Raw genomic sequence first — 22006 nt, forward strand, 5'->3', positions numbered from 1 at the left:
AAGCAAGTCTTTTTCCATCCCCATTTATCCCTCCTATGCCCTCTTCTCCCTCCCCCGAGATATTTTGTGTGTGTTTTTTTAAGTAGACTAAGCCTGAGCTGATGTTTTCTACTGTTTGTTTCAACAAAGGCATATTCCTTAAGTTCATTTTGGCTTTTCATAAAATAATATGACTGATAAAAATGTTAGCCTTAACTATCTGCAGATGCATTGCTCTGGGTTGGCGTGGCATCCTGAAGTTGCTACTCAGATGGTCCTTGCATCTGAAGATGATAGGTTACCAGTGGTCCAGGTGTGGGATCTTCGCTTTGCCTCCACTCCACTCCGTGTCCTAGAAAACCATGCCAGGTATCATGCTGCTTTTTCAACGAACATAATTGTTTATTTTTAAAAACATATTTACTTACTACTTTGATTTATCAGGTAATTTTTATTAAACTAGAGAATCTACTTTGTTTCTATTTTTTGTAAATGTTAGTGTAAATAAATGGTTTTTTTTTATTTTAAGCAGTAGTTATCTAATTTTCTGTACCCCCAAATGGTAACCAGATCATGTCATAAGAACACAAAAATGTGTAGAGGATTTTCCACTACTTATTTCAGGTAATAATTAATAGATCAAAGTTCCAGTAGATCACAACACCTTGAGACAACTCTTGACTTTATACAGTTTGCTCTTTCTTAGGGTTATCATAATTATGAAGAGACTTGCATAACATTCAATGTCATGCAAAATTGAAAAGTTTGTTTTCTTTTATTTTAATTTAAAAGGAAACACTTTTGAGAAAGTATGTGGTTCATTTTACTTTTAGGTTTTGTTTTGTTTTGTTTTGTTTTTTATTAATCCTCACCCAAGGATATTTTTCCATTGATTTTTAGGGAGAGTGGAAGAGTGAGGGAAACACATTGATTGGTTGCCTCCTGCACGCGCCCCGACCAGGGACCCTTTGGTCTACACGCTGATGCTCTATCAATTGAACCAAACCAACTAGGGCTTGCTTTCAGTTTTAATAAATGTCTGGATGTGCTAAAAAGATATGAGAATCTTCTCATGTTAGCTTATTTATTTATTTAAATATATTTTTATTGATTTTAGAGAGAGACTGGGAGGAGAGAGAGATAGAAACATCAGTGAGAGAGAAATATCAATCGGCTGCCTCCTGCACTCCCCCTTCTGGGGATCAAGACCCCAGCATGTGCCCTGACTGGGAATCAACCATGACCTTCTGGTGCATAGGTCAAGGCTCAACCACTGAGCCACTCCAGCCGGGCTCTCATGTTAGTTTTAGTAACATTAAATTTAATTAGTAATTTGGCAAATTTCCCATCATTGGTATTTAGGTAGCCAGGGAGCTTATGCGTATTTGTTCAATGTTTTCAAACAGAAACAAATCCCTTTTAATGTCACAGGATTTTCTAAGTACTTTTGGGTGTTGTTTTTTTTCTTTCCTGTTTAGGGATATATAAACTAAAACTTTAAATCCCTTTTCCCGCTGTGTGGTGGATTTGCATACTAAGAAGTCTTAAAGTTTTTGACTTCTCCTTGAGCTCCTTCTAAAGGAGAAAAGAATCCCATTAAAATGTAATCCTATTTAAATGTTGCACTTCAGTTGGCTTTTTATTAAAGAACTAGAGGCCCGGTGCACAAAAATTTGTGCACTCGGGGGGTCCCTCAGCCCGGCCTGTGTCCATTTGCAGTCCAGGACCCCTTGGGGGATGCCCACCTGTTGACTTAGGTCCACTCCCCGGGGGATCAGGTCTAAGCTTGCAGTCAGACAGCCTTTAGTCGGAGCCCTCGGGGGATGTCCGACTAAAGGCTTAGGCCCCCAAGGGAGCTGTGATGAGGAAGCTGGGGTGACAGAGGAGCCATGCTGTCCCGCCCCACTGCCCTGGGTCGGGTCGCACATGGGATGCCCGGGCAGGCCGGTGGATCGCTGCTTCTCTGCCCGGCCGCCCCGGGTTGGGTCGCACACAGGATGCCCGGGCGGGCCGGGGGATCGCTTCTCCCCGTTCGGCTGCCCCAGGTCGGGTCGCACACTGGATGCCCGCCGCCCCGGGTCGCAGATAGCAGGCCTGGATGGCGGCAGGGCAGGTGGGATGGCGCTGACCCGCCCTGCCTGCAGTATGCAAATTAGCCGCCATCTTTATTGGAGGTTAATTTGCATATCGTGCTGATTAGCCAATGGGAGGCGTAGCGAAGGTACGGTCAATTACCATGTTTGTCTATTATTAGATAGGACTAGAAGCCCTATGCACAAATTCGTGCACTGGTGGGGTCCCTTGGCCTGGCCAGCAATGGGGGCCAATTGGGGGGCCAGTCGGCCAGGGGAGGGACCACAGGAGGTTGGATGGCTGGCTCCTCCCCCATCAGGGCAGATCGGGGTGCCGGCTGGCTACAGGAGGTTGGCCAGCCATGGAAGGTTGGCTGTGGGAGTACACTGATCACCAGGGGGCAGCTCCTGCATTGAGCATCTGCCTCCTGGTGGTCAGTGCACATCATAGCAACTGGTTGACAGGTCGTTTGGCCATTCAGTCGTTCAGTCGCTTAAGCTTTCATATATAGAGATGAATGGTTTTGAGAAGTTCTAATATTTTCCTCATGTAGGTAAGGTTTTTTAAAAAAAATTCATGTAATACATACTTATTGAACACTTACTGTATACCAACTACTGTGCTAGGATTTGGTAATATAATAGACAAAAATGTATGACCTCAGGGAGCTTACATTGTAGTGGGAGGACAACTAACACTTATATAACATGTAAAGTATGCAAGTACTTTAAATATTAGCTTGATTAATCCTCATAACAAATCTATGGTGAAAGTACTATTAGCCCCTTTTATAGATTAGAAAATGAAGCTCAGCAAGTTTAAATTTGACCTGCATCACATAACTCAAATACTGACTTCCAGTCCAAAGGTTCTGATCTCAGAGAACATGCTCTTTTTTAAAAATATGTTTTTATTGATTTTAGAGAGAGGAAGGGAGAGGAAAAGAGAGAAACATCGATATGAGAAATATCAAACGGTTGCCTCCTGTATGCACCCTGACCAGGAATCGAACCTACAACCTAGTTATGTGGCCTGACCTGGAATTGAGCTGGTGACCTTTTGGTGCATGGGATGATGCCCAACCAACTGAGCCACACCAGCCAGGGCATCAGAGTTCATACTCTTTTTTTTTTTTTAAATATATTTTATTGATTTTTTACAGAGAGGAAGGGAGAGGGAGAGGGATACAGAGTTAGAAACATTGATAAGAGAGAAACATCGATTCAGCTGCCTCTTGCACGCCCCCTACTGGGGATGTGCCTGCAACCCAGGTACATGCCCTTGACCAGAATCGAACCTGGGACCCTTCAGTCCGCAGGCCGATGCTCTATCCGCTGAGCCAAACCAGTTAGGGCCAGAGTTCATACTCTTAATGCTATATTATACTGACGATTTTAGGAATGGTCATAATTTAGCAAGGCATAAATACATACTGGGTGCCAGGAGAAAATTAATCTCTCTAATTCTCAATTTTCTCCCTCTAATAAATGCAAGAGTTGGGTTAGATGATTTTTAGGGTTATTTCCAATCTACCATTCTGTGATTTAAAAAAAAAAAAATGTAAATCCTAAATGTTCTTTAAAATGTGATATTAAATATTACATGGATTTTTTTATTTTATTTTATTTTTTTAAATATATTTTATTGATTTTTTACAGAGAGGAAGGGAGAGAGATAGAGAGTTAGAAACATCGATGGGAGAGAAACATCGATCAGCTGCCTCCCGCACATCTCCCACTGGGGATGTGCCCGCAACCCAGGTACATGACCTTGACCGGAATCGAACCTGGGACCTTTCAGTCCGCAGGCCGACGCTCTATCCCCTGAGCCAAACCGGTTTCGGCTACATGGATTTTTTTAAAAAGGCATTCTTGACATGCCTTGAAATTCTTGACATGTATGATTGAATTATAAAGGGGGGAGGCAGTTAGAAAATACGTTATTGAGGAAATTTAAATATGAACTATATTATTTTAAAGCATTACATATAAATAATAAGTATTTTCAGTATGTATTTGTATTGTAATCATTTAGGAGAATGTTCTAATCCCCGGAGATAAGTGTAAGGATGAGATGTCATAATATCGGCAATTAACCTCAAATGATCAGAGAGAGAAAGACATTAAGTAAATGTGGCCCCATTGGTGAATCTAGGTGAGAAGTATTAGGGTGTACATCACACTGTCTTTATAATTTTTATAAAGACTTTAACTTTAAAAAAATAAACTATTGGAAACAAAAGTCATAAACAATTTGGGTCGCCCTAACCGGTTTGGCTCAGTGGATAGAGCATCGGCCTGCGGACTCAAGGGTCCCAGGTTCGATTCCAGTCAAGGGCATGTACCTTGGTTGCAGGCACATCCCCAGTAGGGAGTGTGCAGGAGGCAGCTGATCGATGTTTCTCTCTCATCGATGTTTCTAACTCTCTATCCCTCTCCCTTCCTCTCTGTAAAAAATCAATAAAATATTAAAAATAAAATAAACAATTTGGGCCCTTTTCCTGTACCATACTTTTCTGATTCTGATATTAAATTGTAAGAAATATAAAATTAAAAACAACTTTTTGGGGAAAGAAAAACACTTCATTGGCTTAGCTACTGTGATGTTTTCAGGAAAATTGAGGGATATTAATTTGTATGTTTTTGTTTTAAGAAATACGCAAATATATGTCTAGTTTTTAGTATTTTTCTAGTATCTAGTATTTTCTAGTATCTGGTCTTTAAATTTTAGTTTCTAGTATTTTCTTCATGGTACGATAATGTTTACTTTCCTCCCAACAAAGGCATGAGTATAGAAAAGACACACTTTTAATAATTTTGTGTGTGTGTGTGTGATGGTGGGATAACACCCTCTATTCTAATCTGAATTTTCAGAAAAGTTACCAAAAATACTACTTTTGTTATACTTAGGATAAAAATAAAAAGTTATAACACAAAAAGAACTGTAGAATCAGATCTTTGGCATTTGGATCTGTAATACTTTATGAGACAAATTTTTAAATCAATAAAAAATATTTCCTATGCTAGAACTTCTCTGATAACAAAAGCTAGAAAATGTAGACAAAAAGAAGAAAATGTGAAATAGTTATATTTCCTATCTACTTGTAAGTAAAACATTTTATTGTGCATATCTGTATTTATTTACATATACATATGTGTAAATATTTAATGTGATTACATATTTTATATGAATTTATGTGCATAACATTTTTTCATTAGTTATGAACACCATTTAATAGTAATAGATTTCTACAACAGAATTTTTTTTAATATATATATATTTTTATTGATTTCTGAGAGGAAGGGAGAGGGAGAGAGAGATAGAAACATCAATGATGAGAAAGAATCACTGATTGGCTGCCTCCTGCACACCCCACACTGGGGATCAAGCCTGCAACCCAGGTATGTGCCCTTAGCCGGAATCGAACCTGGGACCCTTCAGTCCGTAGACCGATGCTCTACTCACTGAGCCAAACTGGCCAGGGCTACAACAGAATTTTTAACTACACATTTTCTCATCTAAAGATGATCTGTAATAATTTATTATTACACAGTTCATTTTGGGCATTTGTTTTTATTTTTTGCTAATATACACTGCACACTGTATTACTAGTATATAGCTTTGTGATGATCAAAGAGCATATGCATTACTAAATTGCTTTCCAGATAGATTATATGAAATTATATTTTTGTTAGCAGTGTGTGTCTTTAAAGCTTACACAGAAATAATTTGGAGATTTGTTTTTTTCAAGATTAAAAATTTCTTCATTTCTTTGTGTTTTTTATAAGGGGAATTTTGGCAATTGCTTGGAGCATGGCAGATCCTGAATTGTTACTGAGCTGTGGAAAAGATGCTAAGATTCTCTGCTCCAACCCAAACACAGGAGAGGTATGGAGAGGAAACATTTCATACACTTATAGCTATCATAATATTTTATCTCTACCTGAATAAGAAATTTTTCACATGGATTCTTTATTGCATTATTACAATTAAGGACATGTGAAAGTAGATGGAGGTATGTGTGAAATGTTAATCTATTAGAGATTTTTATCAGGAACATTATCTAAGCTCAGTTGTGTCATCTGGGAAAATTAGTCATTGAAATAGTATATTTGAAACTAGTAATCATACTCCACCCCCATTTACAATAAAAGGTGTTTACCTAAACCAGTGGTTCTCAACCTTGGCTGCACATTAGAATCACCTGGGAATCTTTTTAAAATCCTGATTTCTGGGCCTCATCCTCCGGAAATTCTGTTTCTTTGTTACTAATGTTGTGGCCCCACCCCATAACAAAGAAATCAGGATTTTAAAAAGATTCCCAGGTGATTCTAATGTGCAGCCAAGGTTGAGAACCACTGACCTAGACTCAGAAATACTTGGACTGATGTATTTAACATGTGGTTTCTGTAAATCAGTGCCTTTAAAGTAGGAGTATTCAAGGGTTGGTTCTTTTTCCTGCTCTACCATTCCTGAAGATCCTCTTTGACTTCTGGAAACCAGTAGAGATGGGTTTTGATTCTCTTTTGTGAATTATATAGTACGAATATAATACTTTGTAATATAAATTTATATGTTTTACCTATAGAAATTTAGATGTAGGACATTTTACCTTATTAAATGTAAATACTGTATAAATATAATTTTATTTGCTTTGCTTTATATACTAAAATTTTCTTTTAACTATTATGTTTATTATTTTTAGTAATTGAATGGTTCTCCTTTCTTTCAGTGTTGGGCAAGAGGCTGCAGATTTTAATTATAGCTTTTATAAACTTTTACTTTTTTTTTTTTTAATATATTTTATTGATTTTTTACAGAGAGGAAGGGAGAGAGATAGAGAGCCAGAAACATCGATGAGAGAGAAACATCGATCAGCTGTCCCCCTGCACATCTCCCACTGGGGATATGCCCGCAACCAAGGCACATGCCCTTGACCGGAATCGAACCCGGGACCCCTCAGTCCGCAGGCCGACGCTCTATCCACTGAGCCAAACCGGTTTCGGCTAAACTTTTACTTTTTAAAAATTAAGTTAGATTATTGCAAGTACTTTGCTAGTTACCCTGATGGCATACTAGTAAAAAATAAAAAGTATCTTCAATAGGTTTTAATCTATAATAGTAAAACAAATACTTCTGTTACTTGATTTGTGATTTAAAGTTTTCAGATGGAGTGATGTCTGTAAGAATGTAGAAACATTAGTTAGGAGAGACAAGAGAAAAAATTAAAATAGTAAGTTTTGTCTTGTATGGTTTATGCACCAAATAATAAAAATCTTGCATTTTACACTGTGCCTTCCCAGCTGAGTTCAAAATTCATAGAAATTATTGTTCTAATTTTCTCAGTTATGTAAATTGGTAAAATGAAATTTTTGCATTTGATTAGTTTGTGTGTTATCAGACTTTGAAGTGATAAACTTTCATGCATTCTGAAACTAAAACAATGTAGATTTTTTTATTCAAAGGCAAATTAAAAATACACAGGTGATTGAATTATTATGAAACTTTGAATCTTATCAGTCAATTTAAGCATGAAAGACAAGCAGGCTAAAATATCTTTACACTTAATTCTGTTTTCTTATAAAATAAAACATTTTAAATGTTACATAAGCCAAAGTTAAACTAATTTTATTTCTTTTTCTTTTGAAAGATGCATAGTATACGTGTTCTTTTATTGTGGTAAAATACACATAGCACATACCATTTTAGCCATTTTTAGGTATACAGTTCAGTGTACGTTGTTGAACCACCATCACCACCGTCCATATCCAGAACTTTTTCATCTTCTCAGATTGATACTCTGTACCCATTAAACAATAACTCCTCATTCCCTTTCTTAATGCCACAAAACCTATGCTCTTTGAAGAGCATCAGTTACTATCACACTGATTTTGAGTTAGCAAAAGTTATTGCATTGTAAAGGTCATTTTTATAATAATTCAATATTCTTTTCCTTCTAAAACACTGTTTATGCTGAATTCTGTTTCGATTTTACTATAATAAGAATGATGTGTACTTGTTTTCTCGCTTTGACCAAAAGCCAGATTTTTCAGGGAATTCTTCCTTCTCAAGATTATTTTTACATTTTGGTCTTCAAATAGTCTAAATATGGTTGTTTAGATCTTAGTGAACAAAACCAGTTGGATAACACACTAGTGATCTTTTAGAGTCTAATAAACTAACTCTAATAGAGTGTTCTGGTCTTTCAGATGCATCAATAAAAACTTCAGTTTTTAAGATGTACTTATTCCAAATGTGGCCGACATTTTGAGTAGCATTCCTTTTTTATCATAACAGACTATCATAATGGACTTTCTTGTACTTTAAAGAAATTCTTATACTTGTTTTTCTTGGCTAAAGACACTTTCTATAAAAAATGTTTAAGCTGTACTTGTTGATCATATTAATTCAGGTGTTTTGGCTATAAAGTGACAGTATGCCATCTTCTAACTTTTGCCTAGGTCTTATATGAACTCCCCACCAACACACAGTGGTGCTTTGATATTCAGTGGTGTCCCAGAAATCCTGCTGTCTTGTCAGCTGCTTCCTTTGATGGGCGTATCAGTGTGTACTCTATCATGGGAGGGAGTACAGATGGCTTGAGGCAGAAACAAGCCGACAAGGTAATAGGAAATGTTGAGGTTTTTTTATCATCTCATTGTGTAATTAGTTTGAAAATGATTTTACTGATCAACAATACTGATTAATTGGATAACTGTGATAAAATAATTCTTGGATATAACTTGAAAACATTTCTTGTACAAGTTAGAAATACTCACATTATTATTATTATTTTTTTTTTAGCTTTCATCATCTTTTGGAAATCTTGATCCCTTTGGCACAGGACAGCCCCTTCCTCCATTACAAATTCCTCAGCAGGCTGCTCAGCATAGTATAGTGTTGCCTCTGAAGAAGCCACCCAAATGGATCCGAAGGCCTGTTGGTGCTTCCTTTTCAGTAGGTGGATTGTTTTTATGGTCCATAAATCACAAAGGACTTATCATAGAAAAATGTTATTGTAGGATCACTCTGATGGAAGAAGATTGAGTTTGAAATGTGTCTGTGACTTTTTCTTCATTTAAAAGGCTTCTCAGGAAAAGTGGGATCTACTCCCTTTTTTCTTTTCTTTTCTTTTTTTTTTTTTAAAGATTTTTATTGATTTTAGAGGGGATGAGAGAGGGAGAGAGCAATAGAAACAACGTTGATGAAAGAGAATCATTGATTGGCTGCCTCCTGCAGGCCCCCTGCTGGGGATTGAGCCAGCAACCTGGCCATGTGCCCTGATGGATAATCAAACTATGAGCTCCTGGTTCTTAGGTTGATGCTCAACTACTGAGCCAAACTGCTCAGGGCTATATTGACCATTTTAAAACATAACAGTTCAGTGGCATTAACTACATTCACATTGTACAACAACAATCTATCTCTCCCTTCACCTTTTTAAACCTGTCTTCCTTCTGTATCTCTTCTTTCATTCCTTTTGTGGGGTTTTTTTTTTTAGAAGATTTTTTGGAGGAGGTTGTGTTTTTTCTTCTTCACTTCGAGCTTAGGGGGGAGAGAGAGAGAGACAGAGACAGAGACAGAGACAGAGACACATTGTTGAACTTAGTGATTCATTCATTCGTTGATTTTTGTATGTGCCCTGACCAGGGATCGACCCCAGGCATATTGAGATGATGCTCTAAACAACTGATCTATCCAGCCAGGGCTATACTTTCTATTTTTAACCTTTCCAAATTTTTTATTTCTTTTAATTTTTATAAATTAAATTACTAAGATTTAAAAAATATTTTTATTATCTTCAGTAGTGATATTTAAGTTTTCTGTATTTGTTTTGAATGATTTAAAAAACTGATGGCTAGCAAACAGCATTTACATTCTTATAATGTAACTTTATAATGATAATACGTAGAACCAATTAAATAAACCTAATCATCCTGTTAAATTCAGTTTAGGTCTTGCTTTTGGGTGCAGTTTTCTCAAACTTCCCTAAAACTTGAGAAAACCCAGTGCTTTTTGCCCTTCTGTGAAGTTCCATATCATGGTCTTATCTGTGCTTGTATCCAGTTTTATTTTCATGTTAGTTTCTTAAGGATAGTGGCTATGTTTTATGTCTTGGTATGTCCTATTATGCCTGACATAACAAACACTTTTAATATATTAAATACTTAGTAAAATAAGTTGTGTAGTCCTGGCTGGTGTGGCTCAGTTCATTGCATCATCTGTACACCAAAAAGTGGTGGGTTCCATTCCCGGTCAGGGTACATACCCAGATTTCTGGTTTGTTCCCTAGTTGGGCTGCATGCAGGAGGCAGCCAGTCAATGTTTCTCTCTCACATTGATGTTCTCTTTATTTCTCTCTCTCTCCCCTGTCTTCTCTCTAAAATAAGTAAAAAATTTTATAAGTAAAAAAGAAAAGATTAGTTGGTGTAAAGATCATAATCCTTGTATAAAAATTACTGAGTATAAAGAACCAAATTTGGTCCTGTATTTTCTTCTTTACCTATGTTTATTTTTTATGAATACATTAATTAGATTTAACTGTCTACTTGCTATATATAAGGCAGATATTGGGTACTTTAGGTAATAAAAGAATAAAGTAGGCACAGAGCCTTCCTTGTAAATATAGAGAAGACACAACTTTGCATCTACCCTCCTAGGTTTTTTGGCATGGCCTAAGAATTAAATTGACATAAGATAGAATAACAGAAAAGCATACAGATTTTTACATGTCCATGGAAGTTCCATAGGAAAACGAAGACTCAAAAAAGTGGCAAAGTCTAAGTGCTTATATACTAGGTTGAACAGATGGCAATTGTAGAAAAGTAAAAATATAGAAAGAGACTAAAGGGAGATAATTGTTATTTAACAACTGTTGGTATAGATTTCTCTCAGCCTTAACTCTCATCTCTGGTGATAAGAATGTTTCTTTACTCTTGGTATAGGGAGAGCAGCTCTCATATGGGAGTTTCATCTCCTACTTTCAGGAAGAAAAGAAAAGGTCAGAGTGCCTTGTTCCTGCTCGTTTTCAAGTAGTTAATAGCTCAAAATTATCATGTCAAATGGTATATTTTGCAAGAGTGGCCTGTTCTGCCATCCTCTAAAACTCTAGAACAGCATCTGAAGCAAATACATATTACTAATAGTTGAATCAAAAGAGAATAGTTCAATCAAAAGATATGTAATACGCTGAAGGCATCTGGGGTGGAAGAAGTGATGACATTGCCTGGGCCTTGAAGGGAAGTAGCATTGAGCATGTGGAAGTTAATAAAATCAAGTAGGTGAGAAATTGTGGGGCACAGTAAGTAGTACATTTTTATCTAGAAGGTGGGTTTTGTAAAAAGGAATAATAATTGAAGACAGAGTCAAATTGTGGGGTATGGGAGCGTGTGTCAGCTAACTTTATCCAAAGTATTTATTTAGGTCACAAGTCTTTCTGTTAGCATGTTTACAATAGCATGTTTTCTGGCCACATCCTTGTGGTTCAAATTGATTTTGTTTGTTTGTTCTTTTATAGTTTGGAGGCAAACTGGTTACCTTTGAGAATGTCAAAGTGCAGTCTCAGCAGGGAGCTGAGCTGCAGCAGCACGTGTTCATTAGTCAGGTTGTAACCGAAAAGGAATTCCTCAGCCGATCAGACCAACTTCAGCAGGTCGTGCAGTCACAAGGCTTTGTCAATTATTGTCAGAAAAAAATTGATGCTTCTCAGTCGGATTTTGAAAAACATGTGTGGTCCTTTTTGAAGGTAAAGTTGGAATTAAAACAATTTTATTTCATTACTTGCAAATTTAACTACTCCCATTATATTCTAAATCTGTCTTCCTATTAAAGAAACAATTAGAATAATGTGATGAAATTAAGGAATCCTTATGAAGAGCACATGACCTAACTTTTTATGTCAGGAGTTCTTCTCTTTTTTTCCCCTTCTCTTTTTTAAAAGCCTAATATGAAGTACTTTTTTAATAAGTAAAAATCAATATAATGGATGACCTTAAGTGAGAAGGACATAATATTCACCAGACCTATTTTAAAATTAGAACATAGAACTTAGTATACATAAAAGCATAAGTATAATAAAAAATAGAATATTTATTTTTTGTGATAGATCCAGTTAAGGAAAATGGGAAAAGACAGAAGAGATATAGAGGAGAGAGATTGGAGGCATTTCTCATCCTTTTCACTGAGTTGCATTTATGACAGTAGAATAACAAATAGAATTTTCTGGTTGGTCATTTACCTCCACTGGAATGTCTATTCTTGATAATGAATTTTCCAAACAAAAGAGATCTTGAATCAATATGGTAAAATTCTAAAATTATAGTTTATTTATATATATATTTTTATCAAATATTAATTTTGGGAAAGTTTTAGGATGCTGAATGTTCCTCATAGTGTGACTTTTGCATTCATATAGCCTTTGGACATGAGTTAGTTTGTATTTACAAAAATTACCATTTTAAAAGTAAGCTTTATTCAACCAAGATAATTAGAAGTATTCTTATTATTTACAAAATATTTAAAGAAAAGCTATTCTTTGGATTCTTTCTTAAAGTGAACCTTCCAGTTGATATAGTAGATGTTAGATATTTTTAATAATAATACTTGAAATTTGATCAATTAATTAAAAATTAGGCCTTTATATGCAGGTCTTTGTTTCAAGAATATGTCTTTTTAAAGGTAAACTTTGAAGATGATTCTCGTGGAAAATACCTTCAACTTCTAGGATACAGTAAAGAAGACCTAGGAAAAAAGGTAAACTTTTGGAAAAGTGAAAAGCTTGTTCTTATACAAGTAAAATGTTTATGTAGAATAGGTTTTTAAAAATAAAGTTCTAGCCTGGACTCTGTGGCCCAGTAAGGGTGCATCTAAGAGGCAGCCCATCGATGATGCTGCTCTTTCATCGATGTTTCTATTGCTCTACCCCTCTCCCTTTCTCTCTTTCTAAAAATCAATAAAAACATATTAAAAATAAAGTTCTACACAGATAATCTCAATCATTCAATAAATATTTATAAGAATTTGTTTTTGGTTGCCTAAGTTTTGAGTACTGTTGTTAATTGTGGAATTCCACTTTATACCTGAATTTTGAAGCTACCAGAACCATCTTCAATTTAAAGAGCTGTGTCAGGAAGGATTGGGCTTTGAATGATAAGAGGCTGTGAACCGCCCTAGCTGGTTTGGCTCAGTGGATAGAGCATCAGCCTGTGGACTGAAGGGTCCTGGGTTTGATTCCGGTCAAGGGCACATGCCCAGGTTGCGGGCTCGATCCTCACTGGGGGACATGCAGGAGGCAGCCAATCAATGATTCTCTCTCATCATTGATGTTTCCATCTCTCTCTCCCTCTCCTTTCTTCTCTGAAATCAATAAAAATACATTTTTTTAAAAAAGAGACTGTGAACCTCAAGCACTGGAAATAATACAGATTTTTAGGAGGGTGTGTAACCAGTGGCTTTTGGGGAGAGAGAGAGGGTAACTGTTAGAGATCACCCCACATTCACCACAACTTAAGTGATGAAAAATAGGGTACTATTTCAAGCTATCACAATTTTCCACCCTAGCTGTTCATGCCTTTAGCCCATAATTCCAAAACTGTGTTGAGTTGTTACAGCTAACAAGCAACTAGTAAATACTCTAGAACAAGGGAGATTTATTGCATTCAACCTGAATAAACAAAAAGTCCAAGAGATTTGCTTAATGCTTTAATATTTTTAAAGATTCCCTTTTAAAAAGGAAGTTGTATTCAGTTTTCCAGTTTTCTTCTCTAAGAGGGGCTTAATTATTATTCCACAATGTTGGCATGAACAGGACAGTAGAAACACTCTGACTTTGAAAACCTTGAAGGACATATTGTAGATTCTTTGTGTAATTTATATTAACCCTTGTCATTCTTTGAAAATGACTAAAGGTTTCTATAGCATTGCAGGGTTGTCGCATACATGGTACAGGTTGTATACTGCATACTAGGCATGCTGAACACATGCTGTCAGTCTTGGGGTCACATCACAGCCCCTCTGGCTGTGTGTCTTTGATCACACCTTTAGATTTCTTTTATATTAACTTTATTATTAGTCTACTCTTCTTGATGTTGTAACTTCTTTAGGTTTTTAAGAGATTGATATGAAAACGTTACTGCATACCAGATAGCAAAAACTAACGAAAAAGAATTTGATTGTCAAAATACTGCTTATAGCAGTTCTTTCCAGAGTGAGTACCTGAAGAAATATTTTTTTAAAAATAGTTATAGTTATTTTATTTAAAACAAAGTAGAAGAAAACGTGCTTATTTTGAAGTTAGTTTTGTTGTTGAGTGAGGTGATGTGTGAGCAGTGGAACTCCTTGTGATTGAAACTAGAACCATTGAGAATCAGTTCTGCAGAGATTTTATTCTTTTCTTACACATACTGTTCCTGATCTGAATTTTTGCCAATGAGAATAGAGTAAGAGGTGAACGTTTGCTATGTACCTTAAAATAGAATTCCATTTAGTAGGTGAGTTGTTGTTTTTATTTCAGATTGCTTTGGCCTTGAACAAAGTGGATGGACCCAATGTGGTAAGAAGGCCTTTAAAAATAGCTACCTTCTAAAATGTTGGTTTAGGATATGACAAAAAAGGAAATGTAATTTAAGAAATTTGTCTGTTTTATTGCTTTATGTTGTAAAATTGAATGCTGACTGTAGATATTTTAATAAGTGAATAAATTCTCATGTTAACATAATACAAATTTAGCTGGTAGAGCTTTCCTTATTTAGCTGGTAGAGCATTCCTTGCTCTTGATAGTATATAAATTTCACAAAAGAGGAAAAACAAAACGACTGCTCACATACTTAAGGTTAAGTTCTTTGATACTGAGGGGACATTTAGTAGGAAAGAAAGGGAAGGTCTCGGCTGTGATGGCTTTTTGCTTTTCCTCTAATGGTGTTTCTCAAATAAATTTACTTAGTATTGCTTCTTATGATTAAACTAGCTCTGAATGTTGTTATTGGGTCGTTTGTCTTCCTTGTTCACTAATAACCTTTTAATGCTACATTCTTCAACTTCCTCTGCAATTGTTTTGTGTACTAAAGGCTCTTAAAGACTCTGACCAAGTAGCACAGAGTGATGGGGAGGAGAGCCCCGCTGCTGAAGAGCAGCTCTTGGGAGAGGTACTTATTATTTTTTTCATTTGTAGTTACATTGAAAAGTATGTGCTATTTGTTTATCTCACATTGAAATATGGAAATTTTTCTTAACTACTTGTTCCAAAATAAAGATGGAGTATATTGTTTTCTTAGAGATGTTTAAGGTAGGAGTCTGTTTACTAGTTTGATGGAAGTATCATCTCTGAAATCTTTAGTTCTCTGACCTGTCTGCTGAATTATATGGTTTAAAATTAACAGTTGATGTGAGAGTGACTTAATTTGGTCATATGGATATGATATCAACCTGAAAAGAGATTTTATTCAGAAATCTTCAGAGCATTGTATGTAAAGTTGATGTTTTTTCTTGGCATATTAATATTTAGGACCCATTATCAGTGACATAAACTTCTGAATTAGTCTCTTGAACTTTGAGTTCAAGTAAAGGGTATTTCATTAAATAAACTGATTGGCATGATTTACTGTAAATGTATTCTGAGTTGTAGGTGACCATTTTTACAATAGTTTAAAAGAGTCCTTGAACACAAGAGTTGTACCATTAATTTTTTTCCCTTTTAATTTTCTGGGTTTTTTTTTAAACTAATGAATAATGCTATAATTACTTTTCTTTTAAATTATATTTCATCTTTTTTCTCATCTTTGACTTTTTCATTGTTCTTTGTATTATGGGGCTATCCTGACTATGGAATGTTTCTTACTAACTTTTACTAAGTTATAAACATAATTCATCAATAAATTTAGACTACTATAAGCTGATTATAAAAAACAGTTTTCTTAGAATTAATAGCATTTATTTGAATATTAGGCGCTTTTATATTCAGTTGTGAAGGTCTGACAAGCACAGAAAATATGTCTTTTATCTCATCTATGCTTTTCTTTAAAATGTTCTGTCATCGCTGATATATTTTATTTTTTGTCTTCTTTTGAATTTTTATGTATAGAAGGCATTTAAAGAATTTGCTTCCCCCACCCCCCCATCCCCCCGCAAAAAAAAAAAAAAAAAAAGCCCTAGCTAGAATGTTGGCCTGCGGACTGAAGGGTCCCAGGTTCGTTTCCAGTCGAGGGCACATGCCCGGGTTGTGGGCTCGATCCCCAGTGTGGGGCGTGCAGGAGGCAACTAATCAATTATTCTCTCTCATCATTGATGTTTCTCTCTCTCCCTCTCTCTTCCTCTCTGAAATCAATAAAAATATATTTAAAAAAATAATAAACTATTTGCCAGCAATATGCCTCCATTATAGACTTTTCTCCTGAAGAAAAAAATATATTGAATTTATATTTACTCAGTCTTACACATAGTCTCAGAAATTTATAGCAGTGTATATATCTTTACCAGATAAATCTGCTGTTCTGGGAATGACTAATTGAAGAGAACACAAAATCTATTTATAAGTAATCTGTTTATATTGCATTTATGTGAGGACAGCAGATGATTTTTTTTCATGACTTACTCAATAAAAACAAAAAGACCCTATAGTTAAAACTAGTGGACAGAAAATTTTAGATGTGTAGAAGCAGGGCTGTTTTGAAATCTAAGTTAGTCTGATTAAAAACATTATTTTGTATGTTTCAAGCTACTCTTTGTTAAGGTACCTAAGAAAACAAAAATTCTTCAGCTTCAATTACTTTTGAGCTACCAACAATGGATATGTATACTTCAGTTTATTTAACATTACTTCTGATGATCTTGGATTTTTATTTGTGATCGTACAATAGGAATTAATCCATAGGGAAGTGATAGATATTAAGTGTAAACTTGGATCTGAGCACTTTTCTGGAAAACTTGGCACATCATTCAGTCAGTAGGTGAATAATCATATATAAATTTTGTTTTGCCAGAAAATTGTTCCACAATTTCATTCTCGTAAATTGTTGCCCTTTCATCTCTTTAGCATATTAAAGAGGAAAAGCAAGAATCTGAATTTCTACCTTCAGCTGGAGGACCATTTAACATCTCCATCAGTGGGGGTAAGTACTGTTGGTTTTAACTTCTGATTTTTTTTTAACCATTTGAAAGCAAATAGTTCTTAAGTTTAAGTTAGAAATGTTTTGTCACAGGTGATGGAAGGTTGAAAAAAAGAACCCAGTTAATATTTGTATGTGAAATTATGCCTTAGAAATGGTGGAATGTTCTGACACCTATGTGATAGAAACTGTAGAATGATATTTATTACTCCAGGTTAAGCAATCTGAAAAATGTGTTATCTTAACAGATTTTACTTACATGCTCTTGGTAAATTTCCATAGATTACAACCAGTTGTGTTAGAAATTAATCACCAGTAATATTCAGAAATTGGCATTTTTTTCTCTTTTCTGTGTGCATGTAGAAGTTGATATGTGTAGTATTTTTCCTTGTAACAAAGATATTTATTTAACTTGGGTGTTTGATTTCCTTATTGCAGATATCGATGGTTTAATTACTCAGGCTTTGCTGACGGGTAACTTTGAGAGTGCTGTTGACCTTTGTTTACATGATAACCGCATGGCTGATGCCATAATATTGGCGATAGCAGGAGGACAAGAACTCTTGGCTCGAACACAGAAAAAATACTTTGCAAAATCCCAAAGCAAAATTACCAGGGTATGTTATTTTAAAAATAGATACACAGTAACTTTTATCTGATTATAAAAACAATACCCTCTTATATAGACCAGCAGTTTTCAACCTTTTTCATCTCATGGCACACATAAACTACTAAAATTCTGTGCACACCAAAAAATATATTTTTTGCTGATCTTACCCAAAAAAAGTGTATAATTTTGATTCACTCACACCGGACGGCTATTGTTGTGTTGGCTTGTTGTTTCTTTTTATTTAACAGTCTAAGGGAAAAGAAGTCAGTATGATTTCCAATAGTCAGGTATTGCATGTTTTAAAAATTCTTGTGGTCGCCCTAACCGGTTTGGCTCAAGGGTCCCGGGTTGGATTCCGGTCAAGGGCATGTACCTTGGTTGTGGGCACATTCCCAGCAGGGGGTGTGCAGGAGGCAGCTGATTGCTGTTTCTCTCTCATCGATGTTTCTAACTCTCTATCCCTCTCCCTTCCTCTCTGTAAAAAATCAATAAAATATATTTAATAAATAAATAAATAAAAATTCTTGTGGCATACTCGTATGCCTGCCATGGCATACCGGCTAAAAATTGCTATTATGGTAGATAATTGAAATGCCGAAAACAGTAAAGAACACAAATCCCACCCATAACTTATGGACCCAGAAATAGGTATTGTTGATAGTTTGGTGTATTTTTTTTGTTCTTTGAATTTATAATTTTTAAAATGAGTAATACTTTTCATATTTTTTATTGTACAATATTTTTGAAAGAACATAGCACATTTTAAATATAAAAATTTAGCACCTTCTAATTCTCCCATCAGATTGGTACCTCTTAATCTCAAATTGATGGCAATTTTTCATACGTCTTCCTATGTATTTTAGAACTTTTAAAAACAGAATCAGGATCATATATGTATATATGTGTGTGGTTTTGCTTATAGATATTGTCACTTACATTGCAAACATTTTCTCATATCATTAAAGATTCTTACAAAAACTTTTAATTGTTCTGTAATATTCTATAGGAGTGATATATGATTTCCCTTATTTTGGAGTGTTTAGGTAGTTTATAACATTTTCCTAATACAGATAAATTAGTGATAAACATCTTTGTTATGCCTAAAATCTGTAATAATTTCTAATTATTTAATGAGGCTGTATGTAGTCCTAGGAAAGGCATTTCTGGTGCAGAGGGTCTAAACATTTTTAAGCCTCGCTTAATGTTACTAAATTTCTTTTAATAAAAGTTGTCCTTGGGCTAGTCCTTCTAGCATTACATATTTCTCCTTTTTTTCCCCCGCCCTTGACAATCCCCTGGCCTCCCCTACCCCCCAGTGTCTTATGTCCATTGGTTATGCTTATATGCATGCATACAAGTCCTTTGGTTGATCCCTTACCACCCCCCCTGCCCCCCCCCCCACCCTCCCCGGCCTTCCTGCTGTAGTTTGACAGTGTGTTCGAGGCAACTCTGCCTCTGTATCTATTATTGTTCAAAAGTTTATAATGGTCTCTATTATCCATGAATGAGTGAGATCATGTGGTATTTTTCCTTCATTGACTGGCTTATTTCACTTAGCATAATGCTCTCCAGTTCCATCCATGCTATTGCAAATGGTAAGAGTTCCTTCTTTTTTACAGCAGCATAGTATTCCATTGTGTAGATGTACCAAAGTTTTCTAATCCATTCATCTACTGATGGGCACTTAGGCTGTTTCCAAATCTTAGCTATGGTGAATTGTGCTGCTATGAACATAGGGGTGCATATATCCTTTCTGATTGGTGTTTTTGGTTTCTTGGGATATATTCCTAGAAGTGGGATTGCAGGGTCAAATGGGAGTTCCATTTCCAGTTTTTTGAGGAAACTCCATACTGTCTTCCATAGTGGCTGCACCAGTCGGCATTCCCACCAGCAGTGCACAAGTGTTCCTTTTTCTCCACATCCTCTCCAGCACTTGTCGTTTTTTGATTTGTTGATGATAGCCATTCTGACAGGTGTGAGATGGTACCTCATTGTTGTTTTGATTTGCATCTCTCGGATGATTAGTGACTTTGAGCATGTTTTCATATGTCTCTTGGCTTTCTCAATGTCCTCTTTTAAAAGGTGTCTATTTAGGTCCTTTGCCCATTTTTTGATTGGATTGTTTATCTTCCCTTTGTTAAGTTGTATGAGTTCCCTATAAATGTTGGAGATTAGGCCCTTATCAGATATAATGTTGGCAAATATGTTCTCCCATGTAGTGGGCTTTCTTGTTGTTTTGTTGATGGTTTCTTTTGCTGTGCAGAAACTTTTTATTTTGATGTAGTCCCATTTGTTTATTTTCTCTTTAGTTACCAATGCCCTAGGATCTGTATCAGTGAAGAAATTGCTTCGGCATATGTCTGAGATTTTGTTGCCTTTGGATTCTTCTAGTATTTTTATGGTTTCCCGTCGTATATTTAAGTCCTTTATCCATTTTGAGTTTATTTTTGTGTATGGTGTAAGTTGGTGGTCTAGTTTCATTTTCTTGCATGTATCTGTCCAATTTTCCCAACACCATTTATTGAAGAGACTGTCTTGACTCCATTGTATGTTCTTGCCTCTTTTGTCAAATATTAATTGAGCGTATTGGTTGGGGCTGATTTCTGGGCTCTCTGTTCTATTCCATTGATCTATATGTCTGTTCTTGTGCCAGTACCAGGCAGTTTTGAGAACAGTGGCTTTGTAATACAGCTTGATATCTGGTATTGAGATCCCACCTACTTTGCTCTTTCTCAGGATTGCTGCAGCTATTCGGGGTCGTTTTTTATTCCAGATGAATTTTTGGAGAGTTCGTTCTAGGTCTGTGAAATATGCCATTGGTATTTTAATGGGAAGTGCGTTGAATTAATAGATTGCTTTGGGCAGTATGGACATTTTAATGATGTTGATTCTACCAATCCAAGAACATGGTATGTTCTTCCATCTCTTTATGTCTTCCTCTATCTCTTTTTTCAACGTCCTGTAGTTTTATGAGTAGAGGTCTTTTACCTCTTTAGTTAAGTTTATTCCTAGGTAGCTTAATTTTTTTGGTGCGATGGTAAATGGGATTGCTTTTTTAGTCTCTCTTTCTGCAAATTCACTATTGGTGTATAGAAATGCCATAGATTTCTTGGCGTTAATTCTGTATCCTGCTACATTGCCGAATTCTTTTATTAAGTCTAATAGTTTTTTGATGGAGTCTTTAGGGTTTTTTAAGTATAATATCATGTCATCTGCAAATAAGGACAGTTTTACTTCTTCTTTTCCAATTTGGATACCTTTTATTTCTTCTTCTTCTCTAATTGCAATGGCTAATACTTCCAGTACTATGTCAAACAGGAGTGGTGAGAGTGGGCATCCCTGTCTTGTTCCTGTTCTTAGGGGAAATGGTGTTAGTTTATGTTCATTGAGTATGATGTTGGCTGTGGGTTTGTCATATATGGCTTTTATTATGTTGAGGTATGATCCTTCTATTCCCACCTTGCTGAGAGTTTTTATCAAAAATGGGTGTTGAATTTTGTCAAATACTTTTTCTGCATCAATTGATATAACTATGTGGTTTTTTTCCTTCAATTTGTTTATGTGATGTATCACGTTTATTGATTTGCGGATATTGTACCATCCTTGCATCCCTGGGATAAATCCTACTTGGTCATGGTGTATGATCTTTCTGATGTACTGCTGGATCCGATTTGCTAAGATTTTTTTGAGGATTTTGGCATCTATGTTCATGAGGGATATTGGCCTGTAATTCTCTTTCCTTGTGTTGTCTTTACCTGGTTTTGGTATTAGGGTGATGCTGGCTTCATAGAATGAGCTTGGAAGTGTTCCTTCCTCTTGGATTTTTTGTAGTAGTCTGAGGAGGATAGGTTTTAGTTCTTCCTTGAAAGTTTGGTAAAACTCCCCTGTGAAGCCGTCTGGTCCTGGGCTTTTGTTTGCTGGAAGCTTTTTGATGACTGCTTCAATTTCTTTCATAGTTATTGGCCTGTTGAGATTTTTAGATTCTTCCTGATTAAGTTTTGGAATGTTGTATTTTTCTAGAAATATGTCCATTTCCTCCAGGTTGTCTAGTTTGTTGGAGTAGAGTTGTTCATAGTATTTTTTAACAATCATTTGTATTTCTGTGGGGTCTGTTGTTATTTCGCCTCTATCATTTCTGATTTTGTTTATTTGGGTCCTCTCTCTTTGCTTCTTGGTGAGCCTGGCTAGAGGTTTGTCAATCTTGTTTATCCTTTCATAGAACCAGCTCTTGGTTTCATGGATT

The 22006-nt window shown here is 35.7% G+C and overlaps 1 protein-coding gene across 26 annotated transcripts in view; it reads left to right on the forward strand.

The window, feature by feature from the left end:
- Positions 1-22006, forward strand: part of SEC31A (SEC31 homolog A, COPII coat complex component) — a 77964-nt gene that overhangs the window by 19787 nt on the left and 36171 nt on the right. For 13 of the 26 annotated variants that reach the window (XM_070393721.1, XM_070393729.1, XM_070393763.1 and 10 more), the window contains exons 7-16: positions 206-348; positions 5841-5940; positions 8514-8675; positions 8857-9009; positions 11570-11797; positions 12730-12804; positions 14564-14602; positions 15117-15194; positions 17081-17156; positions 17592-17770. In XM_070393721.1, the coding sequence (XP_070249822.1) occupies positions 206-348; positions 5841-5940; positions 8514-8675; positions 8857-9009; positions 11570-11797; positions 12730-12804; positions 14564-14602; positions 15117-15194; positions 17081-17156; positions 17592-17770 (1233 nt within the window). The remainder of the gene's footprint in view (positions 1-205; positions 349-5840; positions 5941-8513; positions 8676-8856; positions 9010-11569; positions 11798-12729; positions 12805-14563; positions 14603-15116; positions 15195-17080; positions 17157-17591; positions 17771-22006) is intronic. The other 13 variants (XM_070393812.1, XM_070393829.1, XM_070393912.1 and 10 more) reach the window with 2 other exon arrangements.

The sequence above is a fragment of the Myotis yumanensis genome, unplaced genomic scaffold (assembly GCF_028538775.1).
Source record: "Myotis yumanensis isolate MYYU_CA2020_CCGP unplaced genomic scaffold, mMyoYum1.0.hap1 SCAF_1, whole genome shotgun sequence".
In the NCBI taxonomy this organism is placed as follows: domain Eukaryota; kingdom Metazoa; phylum Chordata; class Mammalia; order Chiroptera; family Vespertilionidae; genus Myotis; species Myotis yumanensis.